The sequence below is a fragment of the Triturus cristatus genome, chromosome 7 (assembly GCF_964204655.1).
Source record: "Triturus cristatus chromosome 7, aTriCri1.1, whole genome shotgun sequence".
NCBI classification, from domain to species: domain Eukaryota; kingdom Metazoa; phylum Chordata; class Amphibia; order Caudata; family Salamandridae; genus Triturus; species Triturus cristatus.
Window position 1 is genome coordinate 817,661,162 of NC_140590.1, and position 15,251 is coordinate 817,676,412.

Genomic DNA, 15,251 nt, shown 5'->3' on the forward strand with positions numbered 1-15,251 from the left:
AGGCATTAACGTGCTATAAAGTGGGTAAATTATGTAAGGTTGTGTAAAGAAAATGATAAGAAAGGGCTTTTGATATGTAAATTCTGATGAAACTATATCACACGGTTTTGTAGAATAAATCCCCACAGAAACTGTGTTAGTGCATGTAGGAAAGGGCCTCTTACTCTATGATCCCCCAAGTTTGTGGACTGATGCAGATGGGTTTGACACTGCAGTGCACAGGGTTCTGCTGCCCAGGCCCCAGTGCATGTGCTCTGACTCTCAAAGTACATGTACAATTAACTACCGGATTGTCTTAGTTAACTTACCCATACATCTTTAGGTACCCAGTGCTAGTAAGTTAACTGTCACTAGTGGACTGCAGCCTAGTCAGGAGCATTAAAGCTGCCAACTCGACACGGCAATTTTTTTTGTCAGGTCCGAGCCTTTATTTCGAATATTAATAAGCCACTTCTATGGGAAGGCTTCAGTAGCCCACCAGGCAGGGTGTTTAACATTTAAAATAAGGGCTTCTTAGTTTGGTGGTTAACATGCCTTGACCTAGTAAACACAAAATTGCTGTTTTCACTTTAACAAGGCGGGTGGTCCCACTCGCTAACATGGAGTTTGATTGGCCATCGTGTTCAGTGCTTACTTCCATTTGGGACCACAACAGATATTACTCCAAGGTATCAAATTAATCGTTACACTAAACTGGACTCGTTGCTGAGATCGGGTTTTAAGGTAACTTTTAAAAGAAAGGTGGCTTTCGAAATTCACCACGTTGTTGCTTTAACCTTTAAATTAAATCTCTAGCTATGCCAGAAACAATTAGCGAGACTATAAACCTCAAGGAAAGGAACCTTCGTTCCAGAACTATCAATGGTAAAAGCAGGTAATGCCATGAACAAACAGGAGTAAGCAAGTCTTTGTTCTAGTTGATAATTTATTCTGTCCAATGGGAGAAATCAATGCTGTTAATTTCGGATTACATCACACACTGGTAACAGGCAAAGGTCTAATAATAACCTCTTCAGTTAATTAGGCTAATGTATTTGTGCATCACACAATGATCCTCTACTCACAAATGCACGAGGGGAGAAGAAAGACCTGTAAAGTATCAACTTCTAGGCAGTACAAAACGTCTAATTCCATGTGTTATTGTTGGCTTATTAAAACATCTGCAACAAAGTGATGTAAGGAATGTTTAAATAAATCAGACTATGGCTGATTGCTTGGGCCTCAATTTAATCGATTTTCACCCACTATGCCACTCTAGACAGACGTGCCATATGCGAATCAGACTTAGACCTCTTTAAACAGGAACAGTCCAGCCCAAATTGTCTGGCCAACTCCTCCCCCTCTAGAAACAAAAACAAGCACCCCAGACAGGGTTTGGCCACCTTCGGTCTCATCAGTGAAGTATTGCTTGAGCCCAGAGGCACATTGACCAAGGAATCCATGTTGCAGTCAGGGCCTCTACTGCAAAAAACAGAAGGAAGGAATGCTGAAAATCATAGCTGCTGGCAACTGCTAAGGACTGCATTTCAGTCCATCGTTTTTCACCCACAGTACCACTCAATGGTCATGGTCTTGCTCCAATACGAACAGTCCAACCCTCTAGATGGGAACACAAGCCACACCAGGATGTTTTAGCCTATTTAAACCTCACCAGTGAGGTATAGCCTTTGTCCTCTGTCACAGTGAGCAAGGACTTGCATCTGGTCATACCCATCACACTTGTGGTGTTGAGATGTGGAAAAGACCAAGCCGAAGGATGGAATGCTTGCGAAAATATTAGAGGACGCATTCCAGTCCATTTTTCATCCACTATGTCACTCCAAAGACCATCCATGTGCAAATCAGTCTTGATCTTTCTCCACAAGAACAGTCCAGCATGGACTTCCAGGTCCCGTCTAGACCGCAATATAAGCAACCTCAGACTGGTTTCAGCAAACTTGGGACTCATACGTGGGCAACAGCTTAAATCCTCGGACAGCAGAGCACAGGACCAACAACATGACATGGCCGTGGAATTATGGTAAACAAGTCAATGGGGTAGTTCCTCTTTTGGGGTTTGTTCAACCCCATGGAATCACTGGTCAAATCAGAGTCACAAGGGACTCGAGTGGTGAGATCGTGGAGTCCTCACACACCCAATAGGGTGTCATGTTTCATCATAGGGCGCTCCTCGTCAAGCCGGCGCTGCAATGCCCGATGGGCCTGGGGGCTCTTTGTCGGAGATCTTTTTGATTCTTAAATTCCGTAAGATGCATGCATGTGAGAGGTCAGAGAAATGTATAGAGTGGTAAAAAGAAAATGTGGTTAAAGAGTTTAAGGGAACTTGAAAATATTTTAATTATTAAAGTGACGGTCTCTTGAAATAGTAAAAATAAGGTGCTATCTTGGGGTCACAATGGGCCTTAGTAGCTAGGAAATGTGATGCTGTCAACAGGTTTCATGCCCTGTTTGCATGGAGGGTCAATTATGGGGTCACCTACAAAGTCTGTCCAGCCAATAAAGGCTTACTCTGTAACCAAAACTTAAATCCTACAAGGATGCCACTTGCCACAACTCCCGGAATATACTCACAACTAATGTTCATTAATAAAATATGTTAATGCCTGAAAGGAGGGCTCAACTAAAAAATCAATTACTTGTACTGCTTCTGGCACAGCAGGAAAGTGCAAAGAAAGAACTGAGTGTAGGTAAGCATTGGTGGTTATATATGAACTTGCATAACCACAAGGTGAAGGGATACCCAAATTACATGGAGTACGTTTAGTAAATTACCCCCCAAAACACCTTGCCCAGTTACCTGTGTGAGATTCCCTTTCTCCTGTTCAGAATCTTCACTTGAGTCTTCGCTGGAGTCTTCGCTGCTGGTTTTGTCCTTTTCTGATTTCCGAGAGGGTGGCGCAGGGGGTGTCTTCACGTTGGTTTTTACATGTGAAGCATTGGCTACAGGAAAGAGTGGGTTTTAGAAAGAGATTGGGTGTCTGGCATGTAAAACAGACACAAAACATACATTTCTGTAACAGTGTGGATGATGGAGTGGATAGATCATATACGTTAAAGATCATATTCAGGGTGATTTAGCGCAAAGATCAAATGGTAATCTTTGTGAACGCTATAGCCCTTCCCCCATTTGTAAAGGTTCTCTTTGAAGTCCCTATAAAAAAAATCTAGAAGGCAACGTAAACTGATCACAGTAAAAATAAAGCTGGAATAATAACTCCTATCTTAATCGATCAGGCCTGGCACAAAATGTTTTTACATTGGCGCTATTAGGCTGCACAAACACTTCAAGCAACACAAACAGTGCATACCTGGAACTATGCCTGCAGCTCGCTCATATTTCTACTTTTGTTCACAGAGCAGGACTTTATGCTCCCGCATTAGAAAGCTAAAGTTGTGAAGATTTTATCACAGTGATCATTAACTAGTGAGGGCACACTAATTGTATATGAGGCCTGAAAGGAGAAGGCAGCATAGTAATTAGAAAAGAATGTTAGGGCAGTATACTTTAAAGCTTTATATAGTCTTTATTCTAAATGTAGTGATGCAACAATAGTTACAGTTGTGATAATACAATCACAATGGAAATTTAAGAAACACAAAACAGAAATGGCAACTCGTGAACAGACAACCAACCACTAACGATGTAATGACCTAATTCTTCTAAACAATGTATGCATATTCTTTATGCAAGAATGGACTAAAGGAAAATGGGAGTGACAAACAAAGAATATGTGAGTCTCCTACGTTACTGTAACTCATTTTTTTGTTTAGTGTGTGACGGTCCTTGTTGTGGCGTGGGCCATCCGGTTGTGCATAGTGTCCCTTGTTCGAGGATGTCTGTTTTGGATTACGAGTGTATTATACAACAGTTAACCCACAATTACACACGGACCCAAGTACTATGTAGGGCATGCAATCCTTTATAAGCTTGTTCATTGGGCATGGTTTAATACCAAGGCTGAAGCAAGCTAGTGGATCTTGGGCAAACTATTATGCTTGATAAACCTGGTGACTGCTTGTCGTTTTGAGCTGGATGAATACACGAATCAATGATGAATAAGCCCCTCTTTGATGTGCTGACACGAACTGAGATACAGGTCGTTCTAAAACAGTGACCAATAAATACAAGCCAAGTGACAGGCCTAATGTTTATTCAGATTTTACTTTCGCACCTATGTCAGTTTAATCTCCTTGGTTGAGCTATATCTACTGAACACTATCTAGTGAACTTTCAGAAAATGTCACACTGAAGGCAGTAACTGTTTTTTTGATTTCTGTATTAAACACTTGAGTCCCTTAAGTCACTTAGCCAAAATGTTGCACTGTATACATAGTACTATAATAACAGTGTGCTCTGATTTCATCTTGAACAAGACTTACTGCAAATACAAGTGTGAGGTCTAATGAGTCTGAATGGGATTTGGACTGAATTGAGAAACTTTTAAACATGATTTCTTATTATAAATCTCATAATTGCACTTGAGAAACATCTGGACGACAGTACTCAGACCATTCCAACAAGAACTTATCCTGTTCAGTCCGAGTGTGGCACCCTAGATGATATTCGACTGACTGGGGAATAATCAGGATGTCTGAGTGTAAGGAGCGGTTTGGGTTAAGAGCCAACGGTACACTATGTGGGTCGCTTATAGGGCAATGTGGATTTCTTATCATCAAGCCCCTTATGGTCTCTGTCATTCATGGTTTAGAGGAGGGGGAAGGAAGGTAGCTCCAATTTGAGACACTGCAGTGTAGAACAGCCCTCCAGAAGTGAGACTGTGTTCCTCTTCATATACAAGGAATGTAACGTTTTACCTAACTTGGTTGTAGCGGTTGTAACAAAATCACGAGCTGTAGAATGAAGATCAAAATTTACACCCTACTGCACAAGTGAAAAACACATCTTAGGAGATTTGTTCTGAAAAACAGTAGCTAAAATGTGACTATATTCGTGCCAGTTATGCGCTAGAAAAATGGCAAACTGAGAAAGAAACCTTTTACTCATCTTCTAGCCATTTGTGTGTGGCCTGCAATGCTGTAGTATCACATGCAATGTATGCTACTGCCATCTAGGAGTAAAGCGTGGGTGTTTGCAAGTTGTTTTTCTACAAAAAAGTATTTGATCAAGATATCTCATGACTCTCACCTAACCCTCAACTACCCAGGAAAAAGACTCATTCTCATTGTTTCCCCAGTAAATAAAAAAATCCCCCACCTCTAAAAAGCTAAAGCATCTGCCCCATGGTTTTCAGAGGCACTAAAGGTGGAGAAATCTCTATGCAAAAAAACTAGAGTGGAGATGGAGATACTTCTATGAGGAGGAGGCTACAGCAACTTATCAGGCAGTCCTGAAAAATTATCACACTTCAATTCAGAAAGCCCAAAAATCTTTCTTTGCTACCTCCATTTTTGAAGCCTCTAATAAACCCTGGCGATTAATTAAAATTGTTAACTCTTTCCTACGGCAACAAAGAATGTTCTTTCCCCCTCTATTGAGCTCTGTGAAAATCCCTCAAATTTCTTTTTAAAGAGAATTCTGGCTATTTATGAGCAATTCCCCATGCAATCTCTGCAGAATCAGGAGGTGGTACCTCTTTATCATCCTGGCTCCTTACTTACAAAATGTAGCAACATTTCCTTTGAGGAATCAGTGACAGAACTTGAGAAATGTAAATCATGTTCCCCCTTAGACACCTGCCCCCCTTACATTTTAAAAGATGCCTCCCCCGTTTTAAACAAAGTTCTGACTGTCTCACTGGACTTGGCCATCGGCCCCAAATGTTGGAAACAAGCCATGTTGACCCCTCTGTTTAAAATATCCGCTTCTGATCCCAAGTACTTAGTAATTTGAGATCCATCTCTCGATCCTAGCTAAACTCTTAAAGAAATGTGTGAATAGGCAGCTATCTCACTTTCCTGAATCCAACCTTCTGCTGCATGACACCCAGTCGGGCTTCTGTGTGGGTTACAGTTCAGGGTCTGCCCTACTTGAAGTTTCGGAATTCGTAAAGGAAAACCTTGATTTAAATTCACCTGTCATGGTAATGCTATTTGATCGGTCTTCAGCATTCGATACAGTTTACAACTAAATCCTACTTGAAACTTCAGGGACTAGGCATCATAGATCGGGCCACGCGGTGGTTAAAGTCTTATTTACACTCACTCACAGGCAGTCTTGCTCCCCCTTTCACCTCCTCCTTTAAATCATTCGTTTGCGGTGTACCTCAGGGTTCTGCACTTAGCCTTACCCTTTTTAATATCTATCTTGAACTGCTGTAGAAACTTGTGGGGGCATGGGGCATTCGAGTGGTCTCCAATGCGGATGAGACTCACCTTCTCCTTGCCTTTCAGGAGAACTTGACTGTGAAGTTGAGTTCTTTTAAACTGTGTGTAAGAAGCTGGGTCTGTATTTGGTATGCCACTAGGTTGTTATACCATGCACAGAGTCCAGAGATTCCCCAGAAGTGTTCAGGGTTCAATGCAAACCCAAGATTCTCTATTAGCAGTAGTGTGGTCAAGCGGCTTTAGGCGTAGCACAGAGTATAAGACATTTACTGCACACACATGACCAATATCTGACAAGACTAAAAAAGGAGATTCACACCAATTTTATAAAAAATAAACTTCGTTTTATTTTGAGACCAAGATCTTCGCAATAAGGTAAGTATGTTTTTAAATAAAAATACTGGAGAGCCTTTGGGTTCAGGCTGCAAGTGTTGTCCTGGAGTTCAGGAGGGGTCAGGCAACGCTGGACTTGAAGTAAGGATCGCTGGGGAACCTGTCCTGGGTCTGTGGGGCACCTGCACAGGGGTCGTAGGCGTCTGGTGTACAGTAGTCAGGACTCGCAGATCCAGAGATCCTAGTGTTGGATTCCTGGGGACAGAACTGCTTTCCTTTGGAGTTCTGGTCTTTCTCAAAGTTCAGACAATAATGTTCGGGTTTCAAGAAGGCGCTGGCTGCAATACAGGAGTTGTCTTCTTACAGGGTCTTTGAAGCTGGAAACAGGCGGTAGGGCAAGGGCCAAGCAGTAGCTGTCTTCAGGCTTCGCTGCACGGTGTCCGCTTCGTTCTTCTTCTTAGGTTGCAGGTAACCAACTTCCAGGTCTGGGGGAGCCACCTAAATAAAAAATGTAGGGGTGTTTTTAGGAGAATAGCAGGTAGGGCCAACAGGGACATTACCTAAGGTGACTACACCCTCAAGTGGGAGGGGGCATAAACCTAGCCCTGATTGGAGGGGTTCTCCCCAACTTCAAGGTGGAGGGGAATGAAAGAGGTGCTCCACTTCGCCGCCTCCACCTTAGGAGCGGAATTGGCAGTGATGGGCACATTTCCTATTCTAAGTTTTCCCGCCAAAAGTGTGGGGTGTAATCCGGGAGCTGCCATCTGCTGCTAGCTGCAGAGGTGGGGGGGGGGGGGGGCGGGGAGGTCGGAGGGGGAAGAGGGTGTTGCACTACAAAGGCAGCTGGCCTTTGAACTTTCCTATGGGACCCTCTTCAGTCCGGATGCCCTAGGTACCCAGGCACCATTTACTAGGGACTTACAGAGGGCCTAAAGGGCTAATTAATGAATAGTTTTAGGGAAGAAGCACTGGTACAGGGGACCTGGTTGGCAGAGACCCTGTGCACTACAATCAAAAACAAATTCCCAAGCAAAAAGTGGGGGCCAACCATATAAAAAGAGGCACTTTCTCACAGCTTATCAGAGGGTAGTACTAAGCATTTTCTGTACTCACAGAGGTAAGAAATGAGACACGCACACAAGAAGAAATCAAAGATCATTTTAAAAAAATTTGTCATTTTTTATGTAAATGTTGATGCCAAAAGCATTGTTATCAAGTAAGCACTCAAATATGGATTTTTACAGGAAAGTAAAATGTACTTGTAGGAGAGTAGGATCTGCACTTATGACGCCCCCACTTTTTTCCTGATGTTTACACTGGTTTCTGGCTATAGTCTGGCTGGGTCCCGGCTAATCGTGGCCCCAGCCTTGCTGTTCTCTCTAAACAACTTGGAGTGCATATTAGATGCACTAGTGATTGGATACTGTGGTATCTTATGAGCCCCTAGTATATGGTACCTTAGGTACCAAGGGCATAGGTACTTCACAGGCCTACCAGGGGCTGAAGCATGCGTTATGACACCCCTGGGAAACAGACTAAATCTGACACCACAGGCCTGCTACTGCAGCCTGGGTGAGGTAGTGTTAGCACTCCTCGCTGAGATAAAGGTACACTATATCTCTACCTGCACACACATATAAACCTATCAGTCACCCCTAAGGCAGGCCCTATCAATCCTGAGGGCAGGGTGCTTGGTTTCCATGTGTGGGGGTGCCTCTGCCTGAGCAGGGCCCCTCTGCAGCTCTCAGAGTCCATTCTCTGTGGCTGTTTGTGGATGCGGTTAAACCATATACTCTTAAGTGCATTATAACCTAGCGGTAAATGCTAATTTTGGAATGGCTGCATCAAAACATGTTGTGTTAGGTGTCAAACGCTTTGGAATCATACCCCCACACCAGTAACTGGTGTGAGAGTATGATCCCACCCTTCTAGAGGGGTAGACATGTACCCACTGTGGAAACACAGTAGAATCCTGAAGAGCCATGGCATCACAAAATGGATGCCACCAGTCACAGACACTGGGCTGCCCTCCTGCTGCTGACCGAAACTCGCAGTGGGGGAGGCCTAACAATAGGCATCCTGCCACAGAGAGGTGTGGTCACCTCCCAGACAGGATTTAGTGTATTGGGGCTGGGTGGGTGCACTCCTAGAGTGCTTTGAAGTCCTGCACTGGGGGAGCAGTAGGCTCCTCTGTGCATATGTCAGCTCAAACCGGTCCAGGGGCTACCAGCCCCTGCTCTGGCGCAAAACTGGACAAAGGGAAGTGGGTGTAGCCACCCACTCCCCTGACCCTCCCATAGGAGTGGTCATAGAGCTAGTCCCTCCCTTCCTTGTAGTATAAGTTAGGGAACCCTTGCCATTGCAGACTAGATATCCCTGGATGACGCTCTGAAGAAGAATCCTGGACCTTTGACATTCCACTACCTTTGGAAGACTGAAGAATCTCCCTTGGAGTCAAGGAGTGACTCCCCTGCTTGGCAGGCACCAAAACTTTGAATCAACAGTCGCAAACTTTCCCTCTCCCGCCGGAGTCCGAAGTCCCTGCAGCCCCGGAAGTGGATTTCCTGACTTCTCCAAGGCCATCTTGAGTCCCCAGCGACGCTGAGGCAAGTGGACCCCACGAGTGACGAGGAACTGCAATACCAGGGTACTGGGCACTATTTTCGAGTGCCACCCCTTCACGACGTTCTACGAACTTGTGCATTGGACCACGTGTGGTCCAAGCCTCCAGCAGGATTTCCTCCGAAGATTAGAGGCCTACCTCGTCCAGAGTGACCGTGGGCTACTGGTGAGTGAATCCTCCCGGAGGCGTCTTAGCTATCCCTTGATGGTTGGCTTGTGGGTCCCCAGAAGATACTTTTCTACAGAACCAAAGGTCTCCCCTGGTTGCTCCAGGCCTGCCCTGACTTACCCTCGCTGGGTGAGTCCCTCAGACCTTGCTGGTCTGCACCGCTGACTTTCTTCACTTTCCACGAGACTTGCTGTTGCCAAGGCTTGTTGGCTCCAATCCGGTTGCCGACACCTCAGTAAGCTGCAGACATCGTGGGACACACCGAATCCAGCTCCTGGTCGTCGTCGACGCCTCCTGGACCTCGTGGCTGAAGAGTCAAGACACCCGTGATCACCTGAAATCACCCGATGACTGTGGGCATCCAGCTTCCTTGCCCCGGGTCACTGCCAAGTGACTTTGAACACTGTCCCTTCTGCTTTCAGGTCTTCTTTCTTCTGAATCCAGCCTTGGATTCCACCAGACACTTCTCCTGTCTTCACAAGTAGCAAGTCTTCTTTGGCTCCCATTGAAAATGACGCCGCGACCCGACACCAAAAGACACCTATTCACTGGGTGAGGCAACTCCAGCACTACGGTGCTCCTGTGTTGGCTCTAGAACTACTTACCCTGTAAGTGACTTGCTTGTAGACTCTCCCGAAGTATCCTAAAAGTTTAAGATTCCAACCGCAACTTGCTCCATTGAAGTCTATTGGGATCCTCGGCTGTGTTCTCACACTGCATGCGTCTCCCGTGGGTCCTTTACTTACCTGCCTTGGGTGGATTAGTGAGGCCCCAGTGCTTCTGAAGGCCCTAGTCCTGGTCTCTTTTCAAGTCGATATTCCTAAACCTCTTTTTTAGTATATGGTCTGGTACGCCCCTAGGGCCCCAGCCATATTTGTGCTTAACTTATTGTGAAATGTTGATTTGTGCATATGTTCCTGGCTTCTAATCTCATAAAGAGATTAGTAGAGTGTGTTAGAAATAAATACATATATATTTTATATATATATACACACCTGTGTGGTGTCGTTTCATTTAGTGATTCAAAAGATAAGGTAAAACAAGCTGCTTTACATTCCTCTAAAGACTTAGCCTGAGGGCTGCTGTCCACAGCTACCACTAGGATAGCATTCCTAAAAAGGTTGTCTTAAACCTATCTACCATAAGAGTCGAATTGTACTGGTGCAAGGTGGCCACTTTAACTAGTGACCGGCATATACCAGGCCAACTTCTCACAGTACTTTACGCAGCTATGCTTCTCTATAGGAGAAAAGGCGTATGTTGCATAGTTATTTACGGTCGGTTTCTGGGGGTCTCCTGCGGGACTTAGGGTCGCAAGGGACCAAGGTCCAAAGTACCACCAGCAGGTACTCCTTACCTGCCCTGGGGCATCCGATGCAGAGAAGCTGGTTGTGTTGGTAGCTTTCCACACTACACTGGTGGAAAGAAGGGGGCCATCTAAAAAAGCTGCAGAGGGGGGCTTGGGGATAAGTCTGGGAGCTCCCAACAGGAGGCTAGGGTCACAAGTGTACTAGGAACAAGGAGGCACAGCCGGTTCGCCAGTATCTGGACTAGGGAGCTCGGGTGCAGAGTGGAAAGGTCAGCTGGGCTCTGTGCATCCTATGACCTTTGCGGTTGTCGGTCTCGCCGGTTGAGGGTGCAAAAATCAGGGCTATTGTGCCATTTTAGAAGTGGGTCTCTGTGATCTCGACATCCCTCGATGGCTGCTCATGTCTTGGGGCTGTCGGAGCCCTGAATGGACTTAAACAGGCCTTGATTGCTGCCAGAATACCAGTGCCCTGAGTTTTGGCCTTGTGTGGCTCCGGTTGGTTCTGGTGTCCTCCTATTCAGGGGGGGGATCTGACCTTCAGGAGAACAGGTACCTCTTCCTGGGGTGCTCCTGCATCTGCTCATCATCAGGGTTCAAGCAAACCTGGCTGAAGACGGCTGAAATGCCAGAAACCGGTCCTAGGAAGCTTGTTTCCCGTCCAGGGAAGACATGGCTTGGCAGTTCGGGCTGGACTGTTCCCATGATGCACAGGGTCAGACTGATTTGCATATGGCCATGTCTGAACTGGGGTGGCAGATTGGGCTAAAGAACGTTGGTGGATTACACCCAGATGAGGTGAGTGCTTGCAATGTTCAACACTCCGTCCATCATTTCCTTTGGTTTTTGCTTTGTTCACCATAAGTTGGCAGGGTATGCTCAGACGCGAGTCCCTTGCTCACTTTGCCACTGGATTCAAGCAAGCCTGGCTGAAGACGGCTGAAATGCCAGAAACCGGTCCTAGGAAGCTTGTTTACGGTCCAGGGAAGACACTGCTTGGCAGTTTGGGCTGGACTGTTCCCATGATGCACAGGGTCAGACTGATTTGCATATGGCCGTGTCTGAACTGGGGTGGCAGAGTGGGCTAAAGAACGGCGGTGGATTAAACCCAGATCAGTTGACTGGGGATGAGTGCCTGCAATGTTCAACACTCCGTCCATCATTTCCTTTGGTTTTTGTCATCATCAGGGAGTGGCAGCTCGGTCAACCGGGCTCTGCTTTTTTGGTGCCTGCGCACTGCAGGGAAGTAACTCCTCTACTCTAAGGGAGATTGCTGGCAATTTGTGAAGGACTGGCAGTCCACCAGGGATCTTGGTAGTTGGTGCAGGTAGGTTTTGGAGTCAACAGTCCACAGTAGTCTTCAGTGCTCGTTTTCTTGAGGCTCTTCTTTGTCCTCTTCTTCTGGAGCCATTGAATCAGACTTCCTGGCATCAGGGGTGCCTCCTAAATACTCAATTAGGGGCATTACTGGTGATTGACAGGCAGTTGCCAATGGGCTACTTACCTTTAGGGTGTCTAGACTCTCTGTATGACCACATCCAGTGAGAAGTTGGCATAAACCTGACCCAGTGGGCTTAATCCTGACAAAACTAAGATGGTGGATGTTTTGTGTACATCCACCAGGTGGGTCTAGCCTGATTGAGGAATACACCTCCTGAGAAGCTAATTTTCCCACTTGTCCTGGGAAGATGGGCCCAGGGCAGGAGTAGTCATTTGCCCTGTCTGGGGAAGCCTTCGGTCACATATCAAAGGTGGCAGAGGCCTTTGAAGCTTCCTGTCTTGATATGCTGATTACTTAGCCATCCTGCTTGAACGCACCACCACCTACGGCGGAGCAGGCATTGTCTCTGTCCTCAAAGAGCATGGTCTCTCACCCGCAGGGGGTCAGAAACCGGTTTGTGGTGGCAAGACGGTCTACACTAGTCAGCTAGGCCATTAGTAGTTGGCAGGTTTTAACAGGGTAATTCTAAGGTGCCCTCTGGGTGAATGTATTAATAAATCCATCACCGGAATCAGTGAGGGTTTAGTAATACAAGATGTTTGATACCAAACATCTCTAGTTTCAGTGAAGCCATCATGTAGCTGGGGAACTCTCAAATACCAGTATCTAGCACATGTTCTCAAAATGGCTTCCCTGTTCACTTGTAATACCTAAGAATCGACTTAGACATCACAGGGGCATATCTGCTCGTGCAGATACGTCATCACATGTAGAATAGTGCACTCTGCCTTAGGGCTGTAAGGCCTGCTGTAGGGGTGATTTACCTATACTATAGGCAGTGTCTGTAGGCAAGGTACACAGGAGGTGTGCCATGTCGGGTCTTCACTTTTTTCTGCAACATGGCATGCAGCCTGCAATAGCAGTTTGCATGATGGTGCTGACACTTAGGGTTCCTCTTCAGCCTCATAGCCCTAGGTACCATGAGTATCATTTAACAGGGACTTGCGGGGTTGCTAAGGGTATTGCCAATTGGGGGAACAATTGTACAGTTTTAGGGAAAGAGATTGGACACTGGCGACCTGGATAGATGGAACCAAGTGCACTTCTGTCAAAATTGCATCAGATAACATGCAAAAAGTGTGGGTGACCATGTCAAAATGGGCATTTTCCTACAGTCCCACCCCTAGTTCAAGGCCAGAGCTCACAATTCAATCTTTAACTCACACACGTCTCTCTGTGGTGGTCACCTTCACTCGGAGGGAGAAATGAGGAGAGAGATGAGGAAAGTATTCTGATCCCCACATGACCCCTAGCTGCCGATCAGAAGCACAACAAGATGCTGTACTGAAAAAAGGTAACCAGACTATGCAAGTAGGCTTTTTCCCTGAAGTAGTGTGAAATATCAACATAGGATTTTAAATTAAGATAAGAATTGTTTGGAAAGTAATGTCGCAATGGATTATACAGAATTGGGGTTCTTTTGGGAACGGGCAAAAACAACTGGAGAAAGCAATTAATGTATGTGCCACTGGTTTAACAAGTCACAAAGTACATCACAGAACCTTGACACATAATAATGAAGAAATAAGTGAGGGCTGGGAGTAGCAGATGGTAAAGTCTGGGAAAATGATAGGGTAGAGAAGTGAAAAAATGTTTGCTGGTTGTTTAGTTTAATTAGGCTGTAGATGTGACTAGTAGCCGTAGGCCAACAGGAAATCCAAATACAAAGTCTCAAGGAAGAAAATGTTACTTAGCTTTGCTAATTATCTTTATGGTGGACACTGTCCGCAGATTTTTCACCTCTGAAAATCCCAGGCATCAGAATGGATCTGAAAAGATCGGACAGTTCTCCCTTGCTGGTATGGGATGCCAGTTCCATGACACTAGAAGTGGATTCATAGTGACGTCCTGGGACCATAATGCACCATCCCAGTGCCCAGCATCAGTTTTTACATGAGTTTTTACAATGCCTTTCAAATATATAGGTGCAGTGTAATAACTAACTTGCCATCTCAATAGAATGCAGACGACCTCCCTTCAGAAAGGTGCAGTAAGACAGAGAATCCATTTGAAAGATCGGTACCAAAGCTATGTAACATTTTCTTGTAATGGATACTTCTACCCACACTTCTGAACAGATTCTTAAGCAATACCTCCCATGAAGGAGGTCTAAAGGAAGGACAGACAAGGAAATCCTGAAGGTCTGAATGTGTGAAATAGGCATTCATCCTCCACTCAGAATCCAAGCAGCAGAATTTGGCAAAGCTGTGGAGATCAGCCCTACTGATCTCAGCCACCAGTACGCCTCAGGCCAAGATTGTGGCAGAAGACTTGGCCCTCGTGGAATGGCCTCGGATTCCATTAGGTGGTTCTTTTTTGTCAGTGAACTAGCAGATCTTGATGCCCAACAGTAGCCAGCAGGAAAATGACCTTACCAGAAAGGGCAAGGTGGTTCATAAATGGAGACTATGTGCCTTCTAAAGAGCAGGTGTCAGACTCTCCTTCACATCTAAGGTCCAGTTGAAGTAAACGCTCCTCTTCCTTGGTTAAATAGGGCAACAGATAAACGGTGAGCCAACAGATGGATTGGCCGAGATAGAAGGATGTCACCGCCTTAGGGAAGCAAGCTTCTTTAGTTTGGAGAATGAGCTTGTCCGGGAAGAAGCACGTGAATGGTGCTTAGGGCTTGCATATGCATTGCACTATTGTAACAGCAACCGAAAATGCTATCTTGATGGTTAACCACAATTTGCAACTAAGCAGAGGCTCAAAAGGAGCACCCAACAAAAAGGTTATAAGTAAATTCAAGTCCCATTAGGAAATGACCATCTGAATTGGAGGAAACAGGTCTGTGAAACCTTTTTTTTTTTTAAAGTCGCTAATGTCTTCAATTGAGGACGCTGACTTGGGAGACACAGGAGGGCTGATAAGGCTCTGAATTCCCGTCAAACGTGCCTGCTACACAACCGTGCAGGGTCAGGGAAAGTGCTATTTGTAGAATATTACACATTTTAGCTTTCAAGGGGCCCACACCATGTTCAGAACAACAAGACTCACTGAAACAGATACTGGAGGATACAGAACATCAGGCAATG

At 45.5% G+C, this 15,251-nt stretch overlaps 1 protein-coding gene across 10 annotated transcripts in view; it reads right to left on the bottom strand.

The window, feature by feature from the left end:
- The window catches only part of TCOF1 (treacle ribosome biogenesis factor 1), a 286,142-nt gene that overhangs the window by 58,006 nt on the left and 212,885 nt on the right, over window positions 1-15,251 (bottom strand). For all 10 annotated transcript variants that reach the window (XM_085617719.1, XM_085617714.1, XM_085617713.1 and 7 more), the window contains one exon: window positions 2,798-2,940. In XM_085617719.1, the coding sequence (XP_085473845.1) occupies window positions 2,798-2,940 (143 nt within the window). The remainder of the gene's footprint in view (window positions 1-2,797; window positions 2,941-15,251) is intronic.